This window comes from Conger conger, chromosome 2 (assembly GCF_963514075.1).
Source record: "Conger conger chromosome 2, fConCon1.1, whole genome shotgun sequence".
Lineage (NCBI taxonomy): Eukaryota > Metazoa > Chordata > Actinopteri > Anguilliformes > Congridae > Conger > Conger conger.
In genome coordinates, this window is record NC_083761.1 from 824441 (window position 1) to 847225 (window position 22785).

At 50.7% G+C, this 22785-nt stretch overlaps 2 protein-coding genes across 4 annotated transcripts; one reads left to right on the forward strand and one right to left on the reverse strand.

Moving 5' to 3' along the window:
• Positions 1-68: 68 nt before the first annotated feature.
• Positions 69-18311, reverse strand: aars2 (alanyl-tRNA synthetase 2, mitochondrial (putative)). Of its 2 annotated transcripts, XM_061226093.1 has the most exons (22): positions 17778-18311; positions 16828-17016; positions 14969-15114; positions 13785-13976; positions 13101-13245; positions 12632-12777; positions 10722-10830; positions 10239-10277; positions 10040-10151; positions 8816-8943; positions 8530-8674; positions 8063-8232; positions 6636-6749; positions 5709-5849; positions 5069-5206; positions 4826-4929; positions 4385-4493; positions 3303-3425; positions 2833-2943; positions 2051-2134; positions 895-1005; positions 69-791 (listed from the first exon to the last, which is right to left on the reverse strand). In XM_061226093.1, exons 1-22 carry the CDS (start codon positions 18030-18032, stop codon positions 597-599), a joined length of 3006 nt encoding a protein of 1001 aa, XP_061082077.1. In that variant the 5' UTR covers positions 18033-18311; the 3' UTR covers positions 69-596. The 2 variants fall into 2 exon arrangements, with proteins under 2 accessions (XP_061082077.1, XP_061082086.1); XM_061226102.1 differs by lacking the exons at positions 16828-17016; positions 17778-18311 and adding an exon at positions 16435-16587.
• On the forward strand, positions 18306-22629 carry si:ch73-106k19.2 (glycine N-acyltransferase-like protein 3). 2 transcript variants are annotated; one of them, XM_061226150.1, is made up of 6 exons: positions 18313-18545; positions 18740-18848; positions 19963-20070; positions 20273-20399; positions 20940-21066; positions 21497-22629. In XM_061226150.1, exons 2-6 carry the CDS (start codon positions 18774-18776, stop codon positions 21924-21926), a joined length of 867 nt encoding a protein of 288 aa, XP_061082134.1. In that variant the 5' UTR covers positions 18313-18545; positions 18740-18773; the 3' UTR covers positions 21927-22629. The 2 variants fall into 2 exon arrangements, with proteins under 2 accessions (XP_061082141.1, XP_061082134.1); XM_061226157.1 differs by lacking the exon at positions 19963-20070 and having other exon boundaries at positions 18306-18545.
• Positions 22630-22785: the final 156 nt, after the last annotated feature.

Consider the following 22785-nt stretch of genomic DNA (forward strand, 5'->3'; position numbering starts at 1 on the left):
CTAGTCTTTCTCAAACACAAACATGATTAGATAAACATAATAGTGGAAGCATGATCTCACAAATCAAATTTAGAAAGGTTTTTATGTCTTTATTCCTTCTTAAACAAAGAAAATAGAGTTTTGTACATTCAGTTCCCTGGGAGTCCAGCAGAATAATGGAAATTGAAGTCTTTAGATATCAGTGGTCCACTCAGCCCAGCAGAGTGACAGTTCCTGAAAAACCAAACCAAAGACGTTCTGCAGAACCTTTTCACCAGCGGTGTGGCACATAAACACACCTGTGTGAACTCATCACTGTGTGAACTCATTTCAGACCCTGTTCGGAGGGGGAATAGTAGTCTGCTGACACAATAACATCTTCAGACCTCCTTATATATAACCAGCCAGGGGCACACGTGCTTATGATAAATAAGTGGGACTGTAGATACTGCACACAGACACACTCATCAGCCCAGTGTGTGGTCCTGGAGGTCAGCCCAGTGTGTGGTCCTGGAGGTCAGCCCAGTGTCTGGTCCTGGAGGTCAGCCCAGTGTGTGGTCCTGGAGGTCAGCCCAGTGTCTGGTCCTGGAGGTCAGCCCAGTGTCTGGTCCTGGAGGTCAGTCTTGGGTCGGGGCTGAGCTGGCATTGGGTCGCACTGTTGGGTTGGCAAACTCCTCAGCCCACCGGAGGGCCTCTGTGATGTCATGTGTGGTTCCCGCTCCCTTGGCAACGATAGCAGACCCCCCCGCCTTGCCCCCCAGGTGGGTGCAGACGGCCAGGGCCCAGTCAGAGGCAGAGAGAGTGCTGCTGGCCTGGGGGGGGGGCAATATAGGGTCAAACACACACCACCCCCCAAACACACACACATCCACACATCTCACCTTAATCACACACAGAGCCCCCCTCACCCCGTACCTTGGGTACCTGACAGGCACACAGGACCCTCCCGGATGGCAGATGGGCCAGGAACATGACCTTTGACCCCGGGGCCCGCTCACTGTACTGATTCACCACCTTCATCACCACCTGGGGGGAGCAGAGAGAGTTACAACCTACAGCCTGACCACAACCTGACCACAACCTGACCACAGCCTGACCACAGCCTGACTACATCCTGACCACAACCTGACCACAGCCTGACTACATCCTGATCACAACCTGACTACAGCCTGACCACAACCTGACTACAACCTGACCACAGCCTGACCACAGCCTGACTACATCCTGATCACAACCTGACTACAACCTGACCACAACCTGACTACAGCCTGACTACATCCTGATCACAACCTGACTACAGCCTGACTACAGCCTGACCACAGCCTGACTACATCCTGATCACAACCTGACTACAACCTGACCACAACCTGACTACAGCCTGACTACATCCTGATCACAACCTGACTACAGCCTGACTACATCCTGATCACAACCTGACTACAACCTGACCACAACCTGACTACAGCCTGACTACATCCTGATCACAACCTGACTACAGCCTGACTACAGCCTGACCACAGCCTGACTACATCCTGATCACAACCTGACTACAACCTGACCACAACCTGACTACAGCCTGACTACATCCTGATCACAACCTGACTACAGCCTGACTACATCCTGATCACAACCTGACTACAGCCTGACTACAGCCTGACTACAACCTGTGCCCACCTATGTAATGTTTTTTTATGTAAAGCCTGACTGGGTCTACATGTAATGTTTTTTACATTAATGGCATTTGGCAGACGCTCTTATCCAGAGCGACGTACAACAAAGTGCATACCCACAACCAGGGATAAGTGCGCTGAAAGACCACTTGTGGTTTTAAAGCGCAGACATTTTTACATCTATATTTTAGTTATCTGGCACACGCTTTTAATCCAGAGCGACAAAAGTTCATTGAAGTGCAAAAGTTCAAATCCATACACAGCCAAACACTGGCATGTAGCTCAGTCATAAACAACCATCACAGTAAGTGCAGGGAGTCCGGATATAAAGGAGGGATATGGGGGAGGGGAGGATGAGGAGGGAGGATGAAGGCACAGTCGATGGTGAGAGAGGAGCGCACCGATATGGACTCTGCTTCCACAGTGTCCACAACCACCGCCTTACTGCCATGCTTCTCCAACAGAGCCAGAGCCTGGACCGCAGCCTGGGGAGAACACAGGACAATCACACAAACACCCCGCAGCCTGGGGAGAACACAGAACAATCACACAAACACCCCGCAGCCTGGGGAGAACACAGGACAATCACACAAACACACCGCAGCCTGGGGAGAACACAGGACAATCACACAAACACCCCACAGCCTGGGGAGAACACAGGACAATCACACAAACACCCCGCAGCCTGGGGAGAACACAGGACAATCACACAAACACCCCGCAGCCTGGGGAGAACACAGGACAATCACACAAACACCCCGCAGCCTGGGGAGAACACAGGACAATCACACAAACACAAACACCAAAACACACAGCATTCCTCCGGACGGGCATCAGGGAGGGGAGATTCAGATTCTGCTGTAGAGATCACAGTTCCACTGCAGGTAGAAATCAACATTTCACTCTAGAATGTTCCTTCAGTGGGCATGACTGAGTGGGGCGTGTATGCTTTATGGCCTGGGTAGCTTTCAGATCAAATGTCGACCTAAGAGGGTAAATAACCATTAACCGGCGTCTAATTAAGGACAGTGAAATGGCTGATTCTAGTTCAGATGCTGCAGTTATGGTTGTAACAGAAACATACACGGGGGGACCCCAGCTGTTGGACAGCGCTGTGTTACCCTGGTGAAGAGAGAATTAAAGAAGGCTACAGCTATCGGGTTAGCGTTGCCCAGGCCCGTACCTCGCTGGTCTCCAGCTTCCTGATGGCGGTGTTGGCGGCTCTCTGCATCGTTTTCAGACGCTGCTGGAGCTCCTTCCTCTGCCACTGCGGCATGGGGGTGTTGTCCACAGCCTGGAACAAAGAGCCAACATGCTAATGCTAGCTATAGGGAAACGCAGTCACTGCTGCTAACACTAACGCTAAGTAAAGTTTTCAGTGTCTCAGTGTAAGAGCAGTCTCAGTGTAAGTGCAGTCTCAGTGTAAGTGCAGTCTCAGTGTAAGAGCAGTCTCAGTGTAAGTGCAGTCTCAGTGTAAGATCAGACTCAGTGTAAGAGCAGTCTCAGTGTAAGTGCAGTCTCAGTGTAAGAGCAGTCTCAGTGTAAGAGCAGTCTCAGTGTAAGTGCAGTCTCAGTGTAAGAGCAGTCTCAGTGTAAGAGCAGTCTCAGTGTAAGTGCAGTCTCAGTGTAAGTGCACGAGAGGTCTTCATATACATCGGACAGCAGCCCCACATCTTTGGACAGCCTGTGTGCAGTGGGGAGGGTGGAGCTAGCAGACGGTTGCTGTGCCGACAGAGACTCCACCTCCTGGACCAGGGCATGCCCCGCCTCCCGGGCCTATGGGACAGAGATAGCCAATACATCACAGGTATTTAACACATGCGCTTAACCCAAGCCTGACACAGGTAATATTACTGCAAATCCAGCCATACAGGCGGATATTTACTGAAACAATTTAGCTTAAGTGCCTCGCTCAGAGATACATCCGTCTAGGATTTGGCAAGTATAATTTGTAACTATGAAAACCCCAGAGTTTGCATGTTCTCCCTGTGTTTGTGCGGGTTTCCTCCGGGTACTCCGGTTTCCTCCCACAGAGGGTAAGGGTGAGTGTGAGGGAGAGGGTTGGGGTGTGTATGAGGGTGTGCGCGCGCGTGTGTGTGTGTGTGTGAGGGTGAGGGTGAGTGTGAGGTGTGTGTGTGTGTGTGTGTGTGTGTGTGTGTGTGTGAGTGTGTGTGAGTGTGTGTGTGTGTGTGTGAGGGTGAGTGTGAGGTGTGTGTGTGTGTGTGTGAGTGTGTGTGTGTGTGAGTGTGTGTGTGTGTGTGTGAGTGTGTGTGTGAGTGTGAGTGTGTGTGTGAGTGTGTGTGTGTGTGTGTGTGTGTGTGAGGGTGAGTGTGAGGTGTGTGTGTGTGTGTGTGAGTGTGTGTGTGTGTGTGAGGGTGAGTGTGAGGTGTGTGTGTGTGTGTGTGAGTGTGTGTGTGTGTGTGAGTGTGTGTGTGTGTGTGTGAGTGTGTGTGTGAGTGTGAGTGTGAGTGTGTGTGTGAGTGAGTGTGTGTGTGTGTGAGTGTGTGTGAGTGTGTGTGTGTGTGTGTGTGTGTGTGTGAGTGTGTGTGTGTGTGTGTGTGAGTGTGTGTGTGAGTGTGTGTGTGTGTGAGTGTGTGTGTGTGTGTGTGTGTGTGTGTGTGTGTGTGAGTGTGTGTGTGTGTGTGTGTGTGTGTGAGTGTGTGTGTGTGTGTGTGTGAGTGTGTGTGTGAGTGTGTGTGTGTGTGAGTGTGTGTGTGTGGGTTAGGTGAACGTGCCTCTCGAGCCTCGTCTCCGGTCAGCGCCAGCACGCGGCTCACTCCCTTCAGCAGTGATCTCTCCGCCACGATCACCAGGTCTCGGATCTCCCCCGTCCTCAGCAGGTGCCTGAAACCACACACAGGTTGTGTAGCGGATGTTGTGTAGGGGATGTTGTGTAGCGGATGTTTTGTAGGGGATGTTATGTAGCGGATGTTTTGTAGGGGATGTTATATAGGGGATGTTTTGTAGGGGATGTTATGTAGTGGATGTTGTGTAGCGGATGATGTGTAGGGGATGTTGTGTAGAGGATGTTGTGTAGAGGATGTTGTGTAGCGGATGTTTAGTAGCGGATGTTGTGTAGCGGATGTTTTGTAGGGGATGTTTTGTAGGGGATGTTGTGTAGAGGATGATGTGTAGAGGATGTTGTGTAGAAGATGTTGTGTAGCCTATGATCTCACGTTCCGCAGCAGAGCTCCACAGACGTGGGCCGGTCGCTGAGGGAAGTGAGCAGGTCAGGAACAGGGATGCCCACGGACACCACCCTGACTGGATCAAGATACACCTGCAACACACAAACACCATTGTGCGTAAGATCACCAGACTTCTGCTGCCTGCACAGGGCTGGTTGGGCCCCAGGGCTGGTGGGGCCCCAGGGCTGGTTGGGCCCCAGGGGTAGGGTTAGGTGGTCCCCAGGCCCTTACCTCATCCACCGTTCTCAGGCCATGGATACGCTTGGCCAGGGCGAGCGGCAGCTCCTGGATGAACACGTCCTCGTTCTGTGCGATGACGTCCTGTACCACCTGCTCCACTTCCTGTAGCTGCTTGACACTGAGAGAGCCCTGGAGAGGCAGCAGGTGAGAGAGACGTGAAAGTTAAAACGTCCACATTACAGACTTGGACCACCAACCTTCCAGGTCCCGGTCATGTACCTTAGCCACTAGGCCACAGGCCCATTAGCCGCTAGGCTGCAGGCCCATTAGCCGCTAGGCTACAGGCCCATTAGCCGCTAGGATACAGGCACATGAGGCGCTAGGCTACAGGCCCATTAGCCGCTGGGCTACAGGCACATTAGCCGCTAGGCTGCAGGCCCATTAGCTGCTAGGCTACAGGCCCATTAGCCGCTAGGCTACAGGCACATGAGGCGCTAGGCTACAGGCCCATTAGCCGCTGGGCTACAGGCACATTAGCCGCTAGGCTGCAGGCCCATTAGCTGCTAGGCTACAGGCCCATTAGCCGCTAGGCTACAGGCACATGAGGCACTAGGCTACAGGCCCATTAGCCGCTGGGCTACAGGCACATTAGCCGCTAGGCTGCAGGCTCCCCGGTGGGGCGATGACTCACTCTGACGCTGAAGTCGAAGCGCAGGCGGTCTGGCGTGACGTGGGAGCCCTGCTGCTCCACCCCCTCCCCCAGAACCCGCCGCAGGGAGAAGTTCAGGATGTGAGTCGCTGTGTGTTTCACCATGCAGGCCAGCCTGTGGGCCTGGGGAGGAACAAAGAACGGGCGCCTCTAATACACACAATACACACACCCCCTACACACAATACACACACCCCCCCTACACACAATACACACACCCCCCCTACACACAATACACACACCCCCTACACACAATACACACACCCCCCCTACACACAATACACACACCCCCCCTACACACAATACACACCCCCCCTACACACAATACACACACCCCCCATACACACAATACACACACCCCCCCTACACACAATACACACACCCCCCCTACACACAATACACACACCCCCCCTACACACAATACACACACCCCCCGTACACACAATACACACACCCCCCCTACACACAATACACACACCCCCTACACACACACAATACACACACCCCCTACACACACAATACACACACCCCCTACACACAAAACACAAACCCCCCGCACACACACAAATACACAAACCCCCCGTACACACACACAACACACACCACCTCCCCTACACACAAAACACCCCCCCCTACACACACAGCACACCCCCCGACACACAGAAAACACACCACCCCCTCTATGCACAAAACACCCCCCCCTACACACACACTAAACACACCACCCCCCCTACACACAAAACACACCCCTCTACACACAAAACACATCCCCCTTACACACAAAACACCCCTCTACACACAAAACACATCCCCCTTACACACAAAACACCCCTCTACACACAAAACACCCATTCAGGCCTGTCTCTAAGCTGCAGCAGTGCAGAGAGCGGCCATTTTAGTAAGTCACACCTCATCCACGAACAGCTGGACCTTGTCTCCAATCTTCAGGGTGTCGCCCGTGGTTACCTGGTGGACCACGTACCCGCCCACCTGCTGCACCGCCTCCACAGGAAACAGGACGTCCTGTACGGAGCAGAACCCAAAAACACTGAGGAACAGAACCCAAACGCACTGAGGAGCAGAACCCAAAAACACTGAGGGACAGAACCCAAACGCACTGAGGAGCAGAATCCAAACACACTGAGGAACAGAACCCAAACACAGTGAGGAGCAGAACCCAAACACACTGAGGAACAGAACCCAAACACACTTGAGGAACAGAACCCAAACACAGTGAGGATCAGAACCCAAACACACTGAGGAACAGCAGTTAAAGGGTCTTCCCCAGCTTATCTACAAAAAATCATCAGACCCTACACCCCTGCCAGACCTCTTCGTTCAGCCTCCACAGGCCGCTTGGCACCTCCTCCTCTCCGAACCTCCACCTCACGCTCACGACTACTGTCTGTTCTGGCTCCACGGTGGTGGTGGAGGTCAGAACTGTAGAATCTCTCCCCACCTTCAAGCGCAAGCTGAAGACACGCCTCTTCAAGCAGCACCTCTCCCCATCCCTCCCTACCTCCCTGTGAACCTTAATTGTTGTCTCTGTGACTTGCTTTGTGTAACGGTATTTTTAGTTGGCTAGGTAAGCAGTGTTTGGATAGTTAACTTTGGTCACTTTTGCTCTGTTTGTTTGCTCCTTTGTTCAAAAAAAAAAAAAAACATTTTTGCCCTCGTCCTTATCTTTGTTGTACAGGTAGCAGTTGAAATTGTACTTCCCTCTAGGGTCTTTCAGCGCACTTATCCCTGGTTATGGGTATGCACTTTGTTGTACGTCGCTCTGGATAAGAGCGTCTGCCAAATGCCAATAATGTAATGTAATGTAATAATGTGAGGAACAGAACCCAAACACACTTGAGGAACAGAACCCAAACACAGTGAGGAGCAGAACCCAAGCACAGTGAGGAGCAGAACCCAAGCACAGTGAGGAGCAGAACCCAAACACAATGAGGAGCAGAACCCAAACGCAGTGATAAAACGTGTTAACAACAGTGCCCAGCAGTATCTGACGTGTGGTCAAGACAGCGAACATTAGCTAACATATTCAATCTTTTTTCTGTTGCCACAAACATTAGCTAACTTAAAAATGGCTACTGATGGGGAAAACACAGAGAGAACGAATCAATCATTTGGCTGTTACAATACACTTTAATCAATGTTTAAAAAAAAATACAGGTAAGCAGCTAATCGGCTAGCTGGCATTGTTAGACCTAAGTCACAAGCATTTGTATTACAAAGGAGTTGGTGGCGAATGTTCATATAAAATCATTCAACAGTAATGGTTTGTTGAACATTTACCAAGGTGTTTCTGTGAGCACACCTGTATGGGGTCCTACCTGTAGCCCCTCCCGGAGAAAGTAGCCCCGGTCGTGGGATTGGCCCCCCTGCTCAGAGTAGAAGCAGGTCTGATCCAGCACCACCCCACAGCGCTGCCCCTCCCCCACCTCCGGGACCAGCGCCTGGGAGCAGTACAGAGCCTGAACCCGGGCCCAACACGGCGGGAACACTGAGAGAGAGAGGAGCAGGTTAGGGAGACATACTCATACACACACACTACACACTACACACTCATACACACTACACACAACACACTCATACACACACACACTACACACTCATATACACACACACATACTACACACACTACACACTCATATACACACACACACACACACAAACACATACACACTACACACTACACACTACACACACACACACACACTACACACTCATGCACACACACACACACACACACACACTACACACTAATATACACACACACACACACTACACACTCCCTCACCATATCGGCCATCCTCGCCCAGGGAATAGCGGTATTTTGGGGAGTCATCGGTGTGGGGAATCCCTGCCCCCTGCAGCTCTGATAGGCTGTGGAGGTCCAGCTCCGTACAGCTCTCTCTGTCAGGCCCCTGGACTTGAGTCCTCAACTGCAGGACCCCAACAAAATGGCCTCCACATTAACAACATACTGCAGCAGGACAAACAAAATGGCTTCCACATTAACAACATACTGCAGCAATTAAATTCAATTTAACCTTCAATCATCAATCACCAAAAAAATAACTGACCTTTTCTTCTTCTGCTGCTAGCCTATCCACAGCCTCTGAGTCCATGGCCACACCCTTCTCCTCAAGCATTAAGCCAATCAGGTCCAGGGGAAAGCCAAGGTTGCGATGCAGTGCCCAGGCCACAGATCCTGAGGGGCGTGGCAGAGGTGGGGCAGGGGAGGCAGAGGGACAGGGGTCAAGAGCAGGAAGATTCACACCCAAAATCCATCCATCCATCCATTATCTGAACCCGCTTATCCTGAACAGGGTCACAGGGGGGCTGGAGCCTATTCCAGAATACATTGGGCGAAAGGCAGGAATACACCCTGGACAGGTCACCAGTCCATCGCAGGGCACACACACCATTCACTCACACACTCATACCTACGGGCAATTTAGACTCTCCAATCAGCCTAACCTGCATGTCTTTGGACTGTGGGAGGAAACCGGAGTACCCAGAGGAAACCCACACAGACACGGGGAGAACATGCAAACTCCGCACAGAGAGGCCCCGGCCGACGGGGATTCGAACCCAGGACCTCCTTGCTGTGAGGCGGCAGTGCTACCCACTGCACCATCCATGCCGCCCACACCCAAAATCTCCTGGGCAAAACAGATTAAAGAGGCAGTACGGCAAAAAATGAAATGAAAGCATGTTTCCACTTACACAGAATCCATCCAGATAGTTTCACTGAGATATGACAAATTCTCCAGTTTTGTCATCTTTTTTACCTGCACTTTGATAATGAAGCTTTCTGGTCATCAGTGCACCGAAGATTTACATTACAGCAGTGTCACTTTCCAAATACAATGCCACAGTTGTTCACAAAAAAATGCACATTTTAATCAAGAACTATTTCTCCTACTGCCGGAACTTGACAGCTGTGGAGGTTTCCGCCAAAGCACTCCAGTATTCAGAGTCAGGATGGATAGAGAGCACTCTGGGTGGAAACATACTTTAGCTTCATTTTGCCCCTTTAATCTCACTCAGAAAACGGACAAAAGGTTTAAAGGCGCTGATGAACAGGTAGTTTGTTAAGCTGGGTATAACGAAGGTGACCAGCTAATTAACTAGGCACATTAGTGATCCATTACCATGTTTCACAACACCGTCTGTAACAGAGCCAAAACGGTGCTAGCTAGCGAGCATGGTGGCACATGAAACCAAGTCATCTACCTGCATAGGAAGCTAAAGCGTGGTAAATGTGTCTGTTACCATGGTAACACGTGACAGGTGCAGCTCACCTGGAAACATGTTGGCCCCGCCCATCTTCTGGAGGGTCCTGTCAATCACCCGCCTCCCCTGCTTCAGGGAGCAGAGGAACTGCGCTTCGTTATCGTTGATGATGTCTGTGATCTAGAGACACATTTTAATGAGGTATTAACAGGGCTCAGATTTTACAGAACATAACGATAACGACGCAAAAGCAGCCAATCAGCTCACCCTCTGCCTTTCTCTGTGCAGTTCAGGGTAGGCCTCTCCCTGTGAGAGACAGCACCAGGAGTCTCAGCGATACTGACACAGATATCACAGGAAGTACAGCGTACTGAATATGACAGGCCCTCCCCCACAAGACCCTACAGAGCCTCAGGGCCTCAGAGCCTCAGAGCCTACAGAGCCTCAGAGCCTCAGAGCCTCAGGGCCTCAGAGCCTCAGGGCCTACAGAGCCTCAGGGCCTCAGGGCCTCAGGGCCTCAGAGCCTCAGGGCCTACAGAGCCTCAGGGCCTCAGAGCCTCAGGGCCTCAGGGCCTACAGAGCCTCAGGGCCTACAGAGCCTCAGGGCCTCAGAGCCTCAGGGCCTACAGAGCCTCAGGGCCTGCAGGGATTTGTAGATTGTAGATTGTGGGGAAATATGAGTTATATCAGTAAGTAAGTGAGCCAATCATGGAGCTCTGTCAGTCTCTCTCTGTCAGCGATTGGACGCACCAGTATTTGGGTTACCGTGGGGACCAGGCTGGCCAGAGCCCCCGGGGGGGCCTGCAGCACCTCAGTGGAGAAACGCACCGCCCTCCTAAGGATCCGCCTCAACACCAGCCTGCAGAACATCACAACACCACAACACAACATCACACATCACACAACATCACAACACAACATCACACAACATCAAAACACCACAACATATCACAACACATCACAATACAACATCACACAACATCACAACACCACAACATCACAACATCACAACACAATACAACATCACACAACATCATAACAACAACATCATAACATAAACCAACAACACATCACAATACAACACAACACAATATCACAATACATCACAACACAACACATCATCATACAACATCACAATACAGACTCACTCAGCACACAGCAGTAATGACGGCACTCAGACTCACTCAGCACACAGCAGTAATGACAGCACTCAGACTCACTCAGCACACAGCAGTAATGACAGCACTGAGACTCACTCAGAGCAGTAATGACAGCACTCAGACTCACTCAGCACACAGCAGTAATGACAGCACTCAGACTCACTCAGAGCAGTAATGACAGCACTCAGACTCACTCAGAGCAGTAATGACGGCACTGAGACTCACTCAGAGCAGTAATGACGGCACTGAGACTCACTCAGCACACAGCAGTAATGACAGCACTGAGACTCACTCAGAGCAGTAATGACAGCACTCAGACTCACTCAGAGCAGTAATGACGGCACTCAGACTCACTCAGAGCAGTAATGACAGCACTCAGACTCACTCAGAGCAGTAATGACAGCACTCAGACTCACTCAGAGCAGTAATGACAGCACTGAGACTCACTCAGCACACAGCAGTAATGACAGCACTCAGACTCACTCAGAGCAGTAATGACAGCACTGAGACTCACTCAGAGCAGTAATGACAGCACTCAGACTCACTCAGAGCAGTAATGACAGCACTCAGACTCACTCAGCACACAGCAGTAATGACAGCACTCAGACTCACTCAGAGCAGTAATGACAGCACTGAGACTCACTCAGAGCAGTAATGACAGCACTCAGACTCACTCAGAGCAGTAATGACGGCACTCAGACTCACTCAGAGCAGTAATGACAGCACTCAGACTCACTCAGAGCAGTAATGACAGCACTCAGACTCACTCAGCACACAGCAGTAATGACGGCACTCAGACTCACTCAGAGCAGTAATGACAGCACTCAGACTCACTCAGAGCAGTAATGACAGCACTCAGACTCACTCAGCACACAGCAGTAATGACGGCACTCAGACTCACTCAGAGCAGTAATGACGGCACTCAGACTCACTCAGAGCAGTAATGACAGCACTGAGACTCACTCAGAGCAGTAATGACAGCACTCAGACTCACTCAGAGCAGTAATGACAGCACTCAGACTCACTCAGAGCAGTAATGACAGCACTCAGACTCACTCAGAGCAGTAATGACAGCACTCAGACTCACTCAGCACACAGCAGTAATGACGGCACTGAGACTCACTCAGAGCAGTAATGACAGCACTCAGACTCACTCAGAGCAGTAATGACGGCACTCAGACTCACTCAGAGCAGTAATGACGGCACTCAGACTCACTCAGAGCAGTAATGACGGCACTCAGACTCACTCAGAGCAGTAATGACGGCACTCAGACTCACTCAGCACACAGCAGTAATGACGGCACTGAGACTCACTCAGAGCAGTAATGACGGCACTGAGACTCACTCAGAGCAGTAATGACAGCACTCAGACTCACTCAGAGCAGTAATGACGGCACTCAGACTCACTCAGAGCAGTAATGACGGCACTCAGACTCACTCAGAGCAGTAATGACAGCACTCAGACTCACTCAGAGCAGTAATGACGGCACTCAGACTCACTCCGCGCCGGACATGCCGGGGTAGACGCCGTCTGCGATGCAGATGCACAGCGTGCGCGCGTGGTCGGCCAGGACGCGGTACGCCATGTCCACACTCCCCTCATCCGCCCGCCCAGCGCGCCCACCGTACTCCCCACAGCGCGACCTCTGAGGGAGGGAGGGAGGGAGGGGGGGGGGGAGAGAGAGAGAGAGAGAGAGAGAGGGAGGGAGAAAGAGAGGGAGAGGGAGGGAGAGAGAGAGAGATGTGATATGATGTGAAAAATACATAACCAAAAACCAGTGTTTCATTGCACTGTGTACATAAGCCTGTTCTACTGTTCTACTCTGTTTACTGTCATAAATAGGAAGCCCCAGAGGTGTATAGACCAGGTGAGTGGCGTACCTGAGGTACAGGTAAGAGGTGTATAGACCAGGTGAGTGGCATACCTGAGGTACAGGTAAGAGGTGTATAGACCAGCTGAGTGGCGTACCTGGTGAATGGCGGACAGCAGCGGGGTGAACAGGTCGGTGTGGTAGTTGGAGCGCTGGCCCTGCAGCACAGTCACCAGCCTCTCCAGCCCCATCCCTGTGTCCACACTGAGCCGGGGGAGTGCCCTCAGACCGCCGTCCGCCTCCCTGCAGGGCCAGAGTCACACTGAGCCACTGAGTCACTGAATCACTGAGTCACTCACACACTGAGCCACTGAGTCACTGAGTCACTCACACACTGAGTCACTGAATCACTGAGTCACTCACACACTGAACCACTCACACACTGAGCCACTGAGTCACTGAATCACTGAGTCACTCACACACTGAGTCACTGAATCACTGAGTCACTCACACACTGAACCACTCACACACTGAGTCACTGAGTCACTCACACACTGAGCCACTGAGCCACTCACACACTGAGCCACTGAGCCACTCACACACTGAGTCACTCACACACTGAGCCACTGAGTCACTCACACACTGAGCCACTGAAGAGATGACAGTACCTGTTGTAGACCATATGAGATCTCTGTACCTATTGTAGACCAGGTGAGATCTCTGTGCCTGTTGTAGACCAGGTGAGATCTCTATACCTGTTGTAGACCAGGTGAGATTTCTGTGCCTGTTGTAGACCAGGTGAGATCTCTGTGCCTGTTGTAGACCAGGTGAGATCTCTGTACCTGTTGTACTGCATGAAGACCAGGTTCCAGATCTCCACCACCTCGGGGCTGTCCCGGTTCACCAGGTGGGCGGCGTCCCGCCCCCCCTCGTGGTCATAGTGGATCTCTGTGCAGGGCCCACAGGGGCCCGTCTCCCCCATCTCCCAAAAGTTCTCCCCCATCCCGAAGGGCAGGACGCGCCCCGGAGGCACCCTGCAGGGGGCAGAGGGACGGGACAGAGACAGGGGGACAGGGTGCAATCAGGGCCAGACCATATGCATCTACTATGGGCTGCTTGTCTCTCAGTCTATACCCCTGTGCCACCCTCGAAGCACCGCACACCTCCGCCATCTCCATTGTAGCTTATAGATATGAAACACTTCTCCACGTGAAAGGAATACATTGTAATGTTATATGTTATGTAATGTTTTCACCTTTCTCCTGGCTGGATTTTCATGGACAATTTATTGGGCGCTGAGGAATAATCAATAATCATAAAATAATCATTCCTGTCAGATGTAAATGGTAAAATGGTTGGCATTTATATAGCGCCTTTATCCAAAGCGCTGTACAATTGATGCTTCTCATTCACCCATTCATACACACGCTCACACACCAACGGCGATTGGCTGCCATGCAAGGCGCCGACCAGTTCGTCAGGAGCATTGGGGGGTTAGGTGTCTTACTCAGGGACACTTCGACACAGCCCAGGCGGGGATCGAACCGGCAACCCTCCGACTGCCAGACGACTGCTCTTACTGCCTGAGCCAATGAGACGACTGCTCTTACTGCCTGAGCCAATGAGACGACTGCTCTTACTGCCTGAGCCAATGAGACGACTGCTCTTACTGCCTGAGCCGTGTCGCCCCTAGATGTATGTCATCATGTGTTTAGAGCTGTGAGGGCGGGGGGTGGTGGGGGTGAGAGAGGGGGATTTGGGGTGTGAGAGGGGGATTTGGGGGGATTTGGGGTGTGAGGGGGGTGGTGGAGCTGTGAGAGGGGGATTTGGGGTGTGAGAGGGGGATTTGGGGTGTGAGAGAGGAATTTGGGGATTTGGGGTTTGAGAGGGGGATTTGGGGGGGATTTGGGGTATGAGCGGGGTTTGGGTTGTGAGAGAGGGATTTGGGGGGATTTGGGGTATGAGGGGGGTGGTGGAGCTGTGAGAGGGGGATTTGGGGGGGATTTGGGTGTGATTTTGGGCGTACCCCAGGCTCAGCCAGATCTCTCGGGTTTCCAGGTCGGCCGGCAGCCCCACCGCGGCGTTCCCGCTGAAGTACGACACGTAGAGCCGATCCGCCGGAACGCCGTACTCCTGCGTCAGCAGCTCCCAGGCCATGGAGCAGGCCTCCTCCTGGAGGAGAACATCACACGCTCACGCCATCTGACTGTCTGTCTGTCTGTCTGTCTGTCTGTCTGTCTGTCTGTCTGTCTGTCTGCCCGTCCGTCCGTCTGTCTGTCTGTCTGTCTGCCCGTCCGTCCGTCTGTCTGTCTGTCTGTCTGTCAGGGGTCCGTCTGTCTGTCTGTCTGTCTGTCTGTCTGTCTGTCTGTCTGCCCATCCATCTGTCTGCCTGTCCGTCTGTCTGTCTGTCTGTCTGCCCGTCCGTCCGTCTGTCTGTCTGTCTGTCTGTCTGTCTGTCTGCCTGTCAGGGGTCCGTCTGTCTGTCTGTCTGTCTGTCTGTCTGTCTGTCTGCCCATCCGTCTGTCTGCCTGTCCGTCTGTCTGTCTGTCTGTCTGCCCGTCCGTCCGTCCGTCTGTCTGTCTGTCTGTCTGTCTGTCTGTCTGCCTGTCAGGGGTCCGTCTGTCTGTCTGTCTGTCTGTCTGTCTGTCTGTCTGTCTGCCCATCCGTCTGTCTGCCTGTCCGTCTGTCTGTCTGTCTGTCTGCCCATCCGTCTGTCTGCCTGTCTGTCTGCCCATCAGGCGTCCGTCTGCCCGTCTCTCTGTCTGTCTGTCTGTCTGTCAGGGGTCTGTCACCACACATCCACTACATTACATCACAGTCGTGTAGTGCATGCTTTTATCCAAAGTGACTCACAGTTGATTAGACTAAGCAGGGGCCAATCCCCCCCTGGAGCAATGTGGGGTTTGGGGCCTTGCTCATTACATTATTACATTGCATTATTGGCATTTGGCAGATGCTCTTATCCAGAGCGACATACAACAAAGTGCATACCCATAACCAGGGATAAGTGCGCTGAAAGACTCTAGAGGGAAGTATAATTTCAATTGCAACCCCTACAACAAAGATAAGGACCAGGGCCTATCTTTATTTTATTTTATTTTTTATTTTTTTTAAACAAACAAATAAACTTGGGAAGGTTGAAGACCAGATGAGCTGCAGCATTCTAGATAAGTTGGAGGGGTCTGATGGTGGACGCTGGGAGGCCAGCCAAGAGGGAATTGCAGTAGTCCAGGCAGGACAGAACCATCGCTTGGACCAGGAGCTGGGTCAAGTAGGGGGTGAGAAAGGGGCGGATTCTCCGTATGTTGTCTTGGAAGAACCTGCATGACCGGGTCACCACTGCAATGTTCTCGGAAAGGGACAGTTTGCTGTCCATCACCACGCCGAGGTTCCTTGCACTGGGTGATGGCGTCAGTGTGGTATCCCCGAGGGAAATGGAGAGATCCAGATGGGGAGAGGTAATAGCAGGGATGAATATCATTTCAGTCTTACCTGGGTTGAGCTTTAGATGGCGGTTGTCCATCCAGCTCTGGATGTCACTCAGGGCCCAACAGCTCACTGATCTAATCGTAACAACACCGGGCTGGAACCACCAACCTTCCAGGTCCCAGTCAATCACCTTAGCCACTTAGTCACACCAGGGGCCAATCTGTCCATCAGGGGCCGGGAATCACTCACATCAGCCTGTCTGTCCCCACACTCAAGACAGGTGACAGCAAACTGTCCCTTTCCGAGAACATTGCAGTGGTGACCCGGTCATGCAGGTTCTTCCAAGACAACATACGGAGAATCCGCCCCTTTCTCACCCCCTACTCGACCCAGCTCCTGGTCCAAGCGATGGTTCTGTCCTGCCTGGACAGCAGCTAGACAAACGGACATACAGACCTTGAAGTAGTCTCCAAAAGACCAGTTCCCCAGCATCTCAAAGAAGGTGTGGTGGTAGACGTCGCGTCCCACATCGTCCAGGTCGTTGTGTTTCCCGCCGGCGCGGACGCACTTCTGACTGTTCGCCACGCGGCGGTAATGCGCCATCTCGCTGCGAGGGTCGGCCGCGCCCAGCAGGAGGGGCTTAAACTGGGAGAGCAGAGCGAGAACCCCAACACCATTACCCAACATCATCACCCAAAATCCCCATAAACTAACAGAGTTAGTTAATAACGCTAATAACCCAAACCATTTAAGCCAGCCAAACATCCCAAACCCAAGCCACAAATCAGCGTGCAACACTTAACATCATTCCCAAACATCCCAGTAAACTATCCAGCACATAACACGGCAGTTTCTTCAAGCTGGCCCTGGTAGACTGCTGTGCATTCTGCTAAAGACATAGTTGTGTCGGCTGCTAATTCAATTCATAAAGGCTTTCTGAGCTTGTTCCAGAAATGTACAACTATAAACAGCACAATACTGCATGTCAATAAGCAAGCTGAATCCAAAATCGCCCAGAGTTTAAGGTTTCTGGATATATTCTACCAGAATACCAGTTTCCACCTGACTCTTCCGTTGCACAACAAATGAGCGACCGGAGATAAATTAACAAGCTATGTTCATTAATATGACATTATCCACGAATACACTGCCGCACTAGCAGATACACAGGCTAGCTACTTTCTAGTAGCGATCAAACAGCCGCCTATAAAGCTAGAAATCAATTTATTCCAATGTGCTTAACTGCAGCGGATCTAAATAACACACCACTGGCGTATTTTAGAAACAAAACGTTGAAAGGGACACACGTAATGCACTGAGAATCTCCACATTCTGTGTCTGGTAAAGAGTTGCATAGATGCAGGCAAATAGCTACAACTGACGACGTGTTGACAGCTGTCATTTACCTGGTTCATGCCTGCATTGACGAACAGGAGACTCGGGTCTCCTCTCGGGCGCACCGGAGAGGAGGGCACGAGCTTGTGCCGGTGCCGATCCCTGAAGAATTCAGTAAACATGCTTCGTACTCTTTTTGATGTGAATTCCGGATTCCCCGTCGTAGAGGAAAAGGCTAATTGTGCCCTCACGCCTATCGCTGAACTGAAATATTTCGCGTTTAAAAACCTTCGGCATGTTTTGGGAATCCTCATGTACGCAGCCATCTTTGGGGCTGGCAAGTGAGCACACTGCAGAGGTCAAAGGGAAGGGCTTTGCGTTCCTTCCTCCGGGGACGCATGGAAGGCAGCAGATTCAGCTCAGCCAACCACAGATGACGCATGCATAGGTTCTTCACATGCATATATCTGTATTTATGTTACTGAGCCGCTAATTTACTAATATGTCGGTGTTGAGTTTTGTAGTTCTAAAAGCTGCTGCCTTCCAGGCTTCACTGAGGGAGAGACAGTACCTTCGGCTGAACGGACCTTAATACAGTATTTGGAGCCCAGCCTCCTGATGCGATTACAGTACCGTGGGCCGATCCGTACTCGCGTCATCTTTATGGGCGGGTTCTGAAAGGTCATTGCTAACGAAGCATCTATGACCGTTTGCCCTGACACCACAAAAGTAGCCCAGAAGTTATATAAACCATAGGCAGAAGCAGAATAACCATACTCAAGTCGAGCAATAGTCGAGTTTTGTAGTGTCCTAACTGGAGGGAAAACCATAAATAACAGGTAAGACTCATAGTGAGAATGGTCAGATGGGTATTATGTAAGCGATGTGAATAAACTGAAAATCCTGTGACATTTTAACTAACCCCAAATTACACCATTTTCCTTGGGGAGAATAAAGATATCCATTTACAACTTCCAAAATTCTAGTTGTAATATAAGGAATTTGTCACATTTTCATCTGTCTGCGTACCCAGGTGAGGTGGCCACACCACCTGCACAGGTGGCAGAATGTTCGTTCTGGGCGCGGAGGAGCTGAAGTCTGCAGAACGCATTCTAAAGGGTTTATTCCCCGAGTCACTGAAGGTAAAACTCTGATTCCAGGACAGGGGAAACTCAGCCTCGTCTCTTATTCTCCGGTCTCTGTTCTCGATTTTGCTATTTGTCTAGATTGGGCAGTATTACTGTAACGTAAACTCACCGTGTTCCGAACACCAAGTTAGCTCACCATGTTCCGAACAGTGCAACTTTCATGACGAATAACGGTTTTTGTGTGTCTGTAACGTCAAATTCTTTTCGTTTTCATAAAAACTAGATGCGCACCAAAATTGTAATTGCATTAATGTAATTACTGTTAGATGGCGTGACCGCAGTCACATTCCATCCATCCATCCATCCATCCATCCATCCATTATCTTAACCCGCTTATCCTGAACAGGGTCGCAGGGGGGCTGGAGCCTATCCCAGCATACATTGAGCGAAAGGCAGGAATACACCCTGGACAGGTCGCCAGTCCATCGCAGGACACACACACCATTCTCTAACACACTCATACTTATGGGCAATTTAGACTCTCCAATCAGCCTAACATGCATGTCTTTGGACTGTGGGAGGAAACCGGAGTACCCGGAGGAAACCCACGCAGACACGGGGAGAACATGCAAACTCCGCACAGAGAGGCCCCGGCCCAGGCCCTCAGGACCTCCTCGCTGTGAGGCGGCAGTGCTACCCACTGCAGCAGTCACATTCCTCAGGATAAAAAGTACCATTGAAGCGCTTCTGTCACGTTTCAGGTCTGTCTTGCCATGTTTTATGTTTATTAATTTTGCCTTAGTCACGTATTGTCTTATCATGTATTATGTTAGTCTAGGTTCGTCATGTTGTTTAGTTTATTTCTTGTTACGATAAATTGTCTTGTCATGTCTAGTTATGTTTTCGTTTCGTTCGTTACTATTGTTTCTGAGTCGTGCATTTTGGGTCCAACCCCCACGCACCCGTCTCAGCTTCCCCGTGTTCGGAACACACTGAGTCTACGTTACATCGAATTGTTCTCATTCTCTCATATTTTATTTGCACTTTCATTTTCCACATTTTTAATGAATTTGAAACTGGTTTATTACTCTGTGCAAAAAAAAAAAAAATCTGTTCTACATTACATTCCACTGACATTATACCAAATCTTTGAACTTGTTATTTCTAGGTGTATGGCTGTCTGTTTAATATCAACAGAGGTAAACCTTATATCTGGGAAGTAATTGCGGATTCCTGGCCGGACTTTAAGGCGATTATCTGTAAACCAAACCAGCAGGTAGATCCAGTCATCCCATTATATCAATGAACCGGGTGTTGAATTCTTCTTCTCTGGTAATATTTGTGTTATTTGTAGGTTTTGGTAACTTGAATGCGTCTTTAAATTAGATTATTTGTTGTTTAATTGGAGCAATAGGAAGCAGAATTTCCACCTGATGGCTTGATGCAGAAATGAAGGCACAGTTGTTTTTGTGTTTTAGTGCAGACAGGATTATCGGGATCGAGAAGCCACCACCAATATGTGCCACGTCTACTCCAGGGACCAGGACAGCTTGCTGAAGCTGCTGAGCGCCCTTTTGGACTGGAGCCAGTATACGTTATTGGCAGGTGAATAATTTACCTGCCAATGGCCCTCGCTCCTGGTCCTGGAGAGCCACAGGGTGTGCTGGCTTCCATGTTACTCAGCACTCTCTGTGGCTCTCCAGGACCAGGAGTGCGGACCCCTGTTATATAATGCTAAGAATCATTGTGAAGTTCAACTGTAGTTGTAAAACTCAAGAATCTGTGGAGTTTGGATGGCTGGACTGCTGGATCCAGGCCTCTATAGCTCTGTGTGTGTTGTCTGTATGTCTCAGGGTTTCTGCAGGTCTGTAGCTGTGTGTGTGTTGTCTGTATGTGTCTGTAGCTCTGTGTGTGTTGTCTGTATATCTCAGGGTTTCTGCGGGCCTATAGCTCTGTGTGTGTTGTCCATATGTTTGAGTTTCTGCGTGTCTGTAGCTGTGTGTGTGTTGTCTGTATATCTCAGGGTTTCTGCAGGTCTGTAGCTGTGTGTGTGTTGTCTGTATGTGTCTGTAGCTCTGTGTGGGTTGTCGGTATGTCTCAGGCCTGTCTGTAATTGGGCTCAGGGTTTCTGCGGGTCTGTTAAAGGGATCGATGTGAAATACCTGGATGCAGTGAAGGAGCTGGCAGCTCGCAACAACACCCCGACGAGGATGGAGGTGGTGATGGTTGTGATGACGCTGGACGATGTCAGCCATCTTAAGGGCCCCGACAGGTAGGGAAACACACTGCTGCACTGTATGCAGTGTTCAGTGTTGTCAGCTTGTCAGGTCAAGTAATGGAAGCAGAAACTCTGGGTTTTCAAGACCAAGGTTTATACTTATTTAGCTTTTAGGCAAACTAAGCAGTAGGCAGACTTTAGTGGGAGGAAGGTGAGCATTGCTGGGCTGAGTGGCCTGTTCTTGTCGTTATGTTATGCTGTTGTGTTATGGTGCATAACCTGAATTTTCTCAGTTGGGCGTATGGCCAACGGGATGCCATGCCTATGTTTCCACCTTGAAATAGCACATTGTGATTGGCTAATATAACTAATCCCCTCCTGGTGTCAGACCTGATGTATAAATGGAAATTAAGTTTGAAGTGTATGATGATGCATATCTGAATGTAATATGATAAAGAGGTGATTCTTCTTCTCTTGTCGCCAGTGACTTAGTGAGCAGCAGGCTGAAGCCACTCACCGCTGCCTTCGCGGACCTGGTGGACAGCAGGGGGAAGTTCAAGTGCCGTGAGAGCTACAACTCGGTACTGACCTACATCTCTGACTACCCCAGCCTGAGCGTGCGTGGGCCGGACGGTGCGCCCGTGTCCTGGGTGCTGCTGTACCACCACGGCGCGCTGGGCAGGCTGCACACCGAGCCCCAGCACCGGGAGCAGGGCCACGCCCGCACGCTGCTCTGCGCCATGGCCCGGGAGCTGCACGCCCAGGGGCGGCCCGTCTACGGCTTCGTGGAGGAGGGCAACGCCGTGTCGCTCAGCCTCTTCACCTCGCTGGGCTTCACGCACCAGCCGGACTACCGCCCCGTCTGGCTCGTGCTCAACCCCGAGAAACAAGCGTCCCAGGACCCCTGCTGCTGAGCGCTCCGCTCACACACCTCCCCCGCGGTCTGGGGCTCCAGGCTGCACCTCCTTCTGCTGCTCTGTAAAACACCTCCGGGCTGCACCTCCTTCTGCTGCTCTGTAACGCAACTTTGGGACAGTCTGCCCTGAGAAGCACTACACAAATAAAATTTAATAGAACATGATTTTTCCCATATTTTACCAGCTGAGTCTCACTGAAATGTAAATACATTTACAATAGAGATTGTAAAAATCTAGTTTTTAGATTATGGCTTTAGAGAGAGATAATTGTATTTGATGTTGTAAATGTGTTCAGGGTCCACGCAATATAACATTGTTATTGAGAGGTTGTTGGTCTTTATAAGCTCTGGTTGAGCTGAGCGGAGGAGTTCTGCCAGTCTCTTCCCTCCACAGACCTCAGAGCGAATGTCCTTCTGCTAGTTAAAGCCACGCTGAGACTCATCTGGGGAGACAAATCTCGGGTGTCTCTCCTGCAGAATGTGAATCACAACCATTTCAATCTGGTTGGGAATTGTAGCCATATTTTTTTTTATAAAGGTTGATCTAATGGGTTGCTCTGCTGCTCAATCAATGTTTGTGATTTAATTGATAAATCTGATAATTAACTAAGTAATATGTTGGATAAGTGAGGAGTTGTAACTGTGTTCTGTATACAGTGCCGAACTTTACATAAATTCTCTTGGATCTGCTGGATTCGGAAATCGTCATTTAAAATAGATTCTCACTTCCTTGACAGCACACACAGTTTCAGAAGACATAAACCATTAACGAATTGAATATGATATGTATGATGTTATTTTGGCTTAAGATCAGAAGTTGGCCTACGACTCCAGTCTGATGCGAAGCTGCAATGCTC

What these genes read in the sequence shown, in the direction of transcription:
- aars2 (XM_061226093.1), bottom strand. Translation starts at nt 18,032, where the DNA reads ATGGCTGCGTACATGAGGATTCCCAAAACATGCCGAAGGTTTTTAAAC. An exon ending in CCCGGCATGTCCGGCGCGGA is followed by an intron (nt 10,831 to 12,631) that starts GTGAGTCTGAGT and finishes GATGTTCTGCAG; the next exon opens with GCTGGTGTTGAGGCGGATCC. An exon ending in CCACGGTAACCCAAATACTG is followed by an intron (nt 10,278 to 10,721) that starts GTGCGTCCAATC and finishes TGTCTCTCACAG; the next exon opens with GGAGAGGCCTACCCTGAACT.
- si:ch73-106k19.2 (XM_061226150.1), top strand. Translation starts at nt 18,774, where the DNA reads ATGTTCGTTCTGGGCGCGGAGGAGCTGAAGTCTGCAGAACGCATTCTA. An exon ending in CCAGTATACGTTATTGGCAG is followed by an intron (nt 20,400 to 20,939) that starts GTGAATAATTTA and finishes GGTCTGTTAAAG; the next exon opens with GGATCGATGTGAAATACCTG. An exon ending in CATCTTAAGGGCCCCGACAG is followed by an intron (nt 21,067 to 21,496) that starts GTAGGGAAACAC and finishes TCTTGTCGCCAG; the next exon opens with TGACTTAGTGAGCAGCAGGC.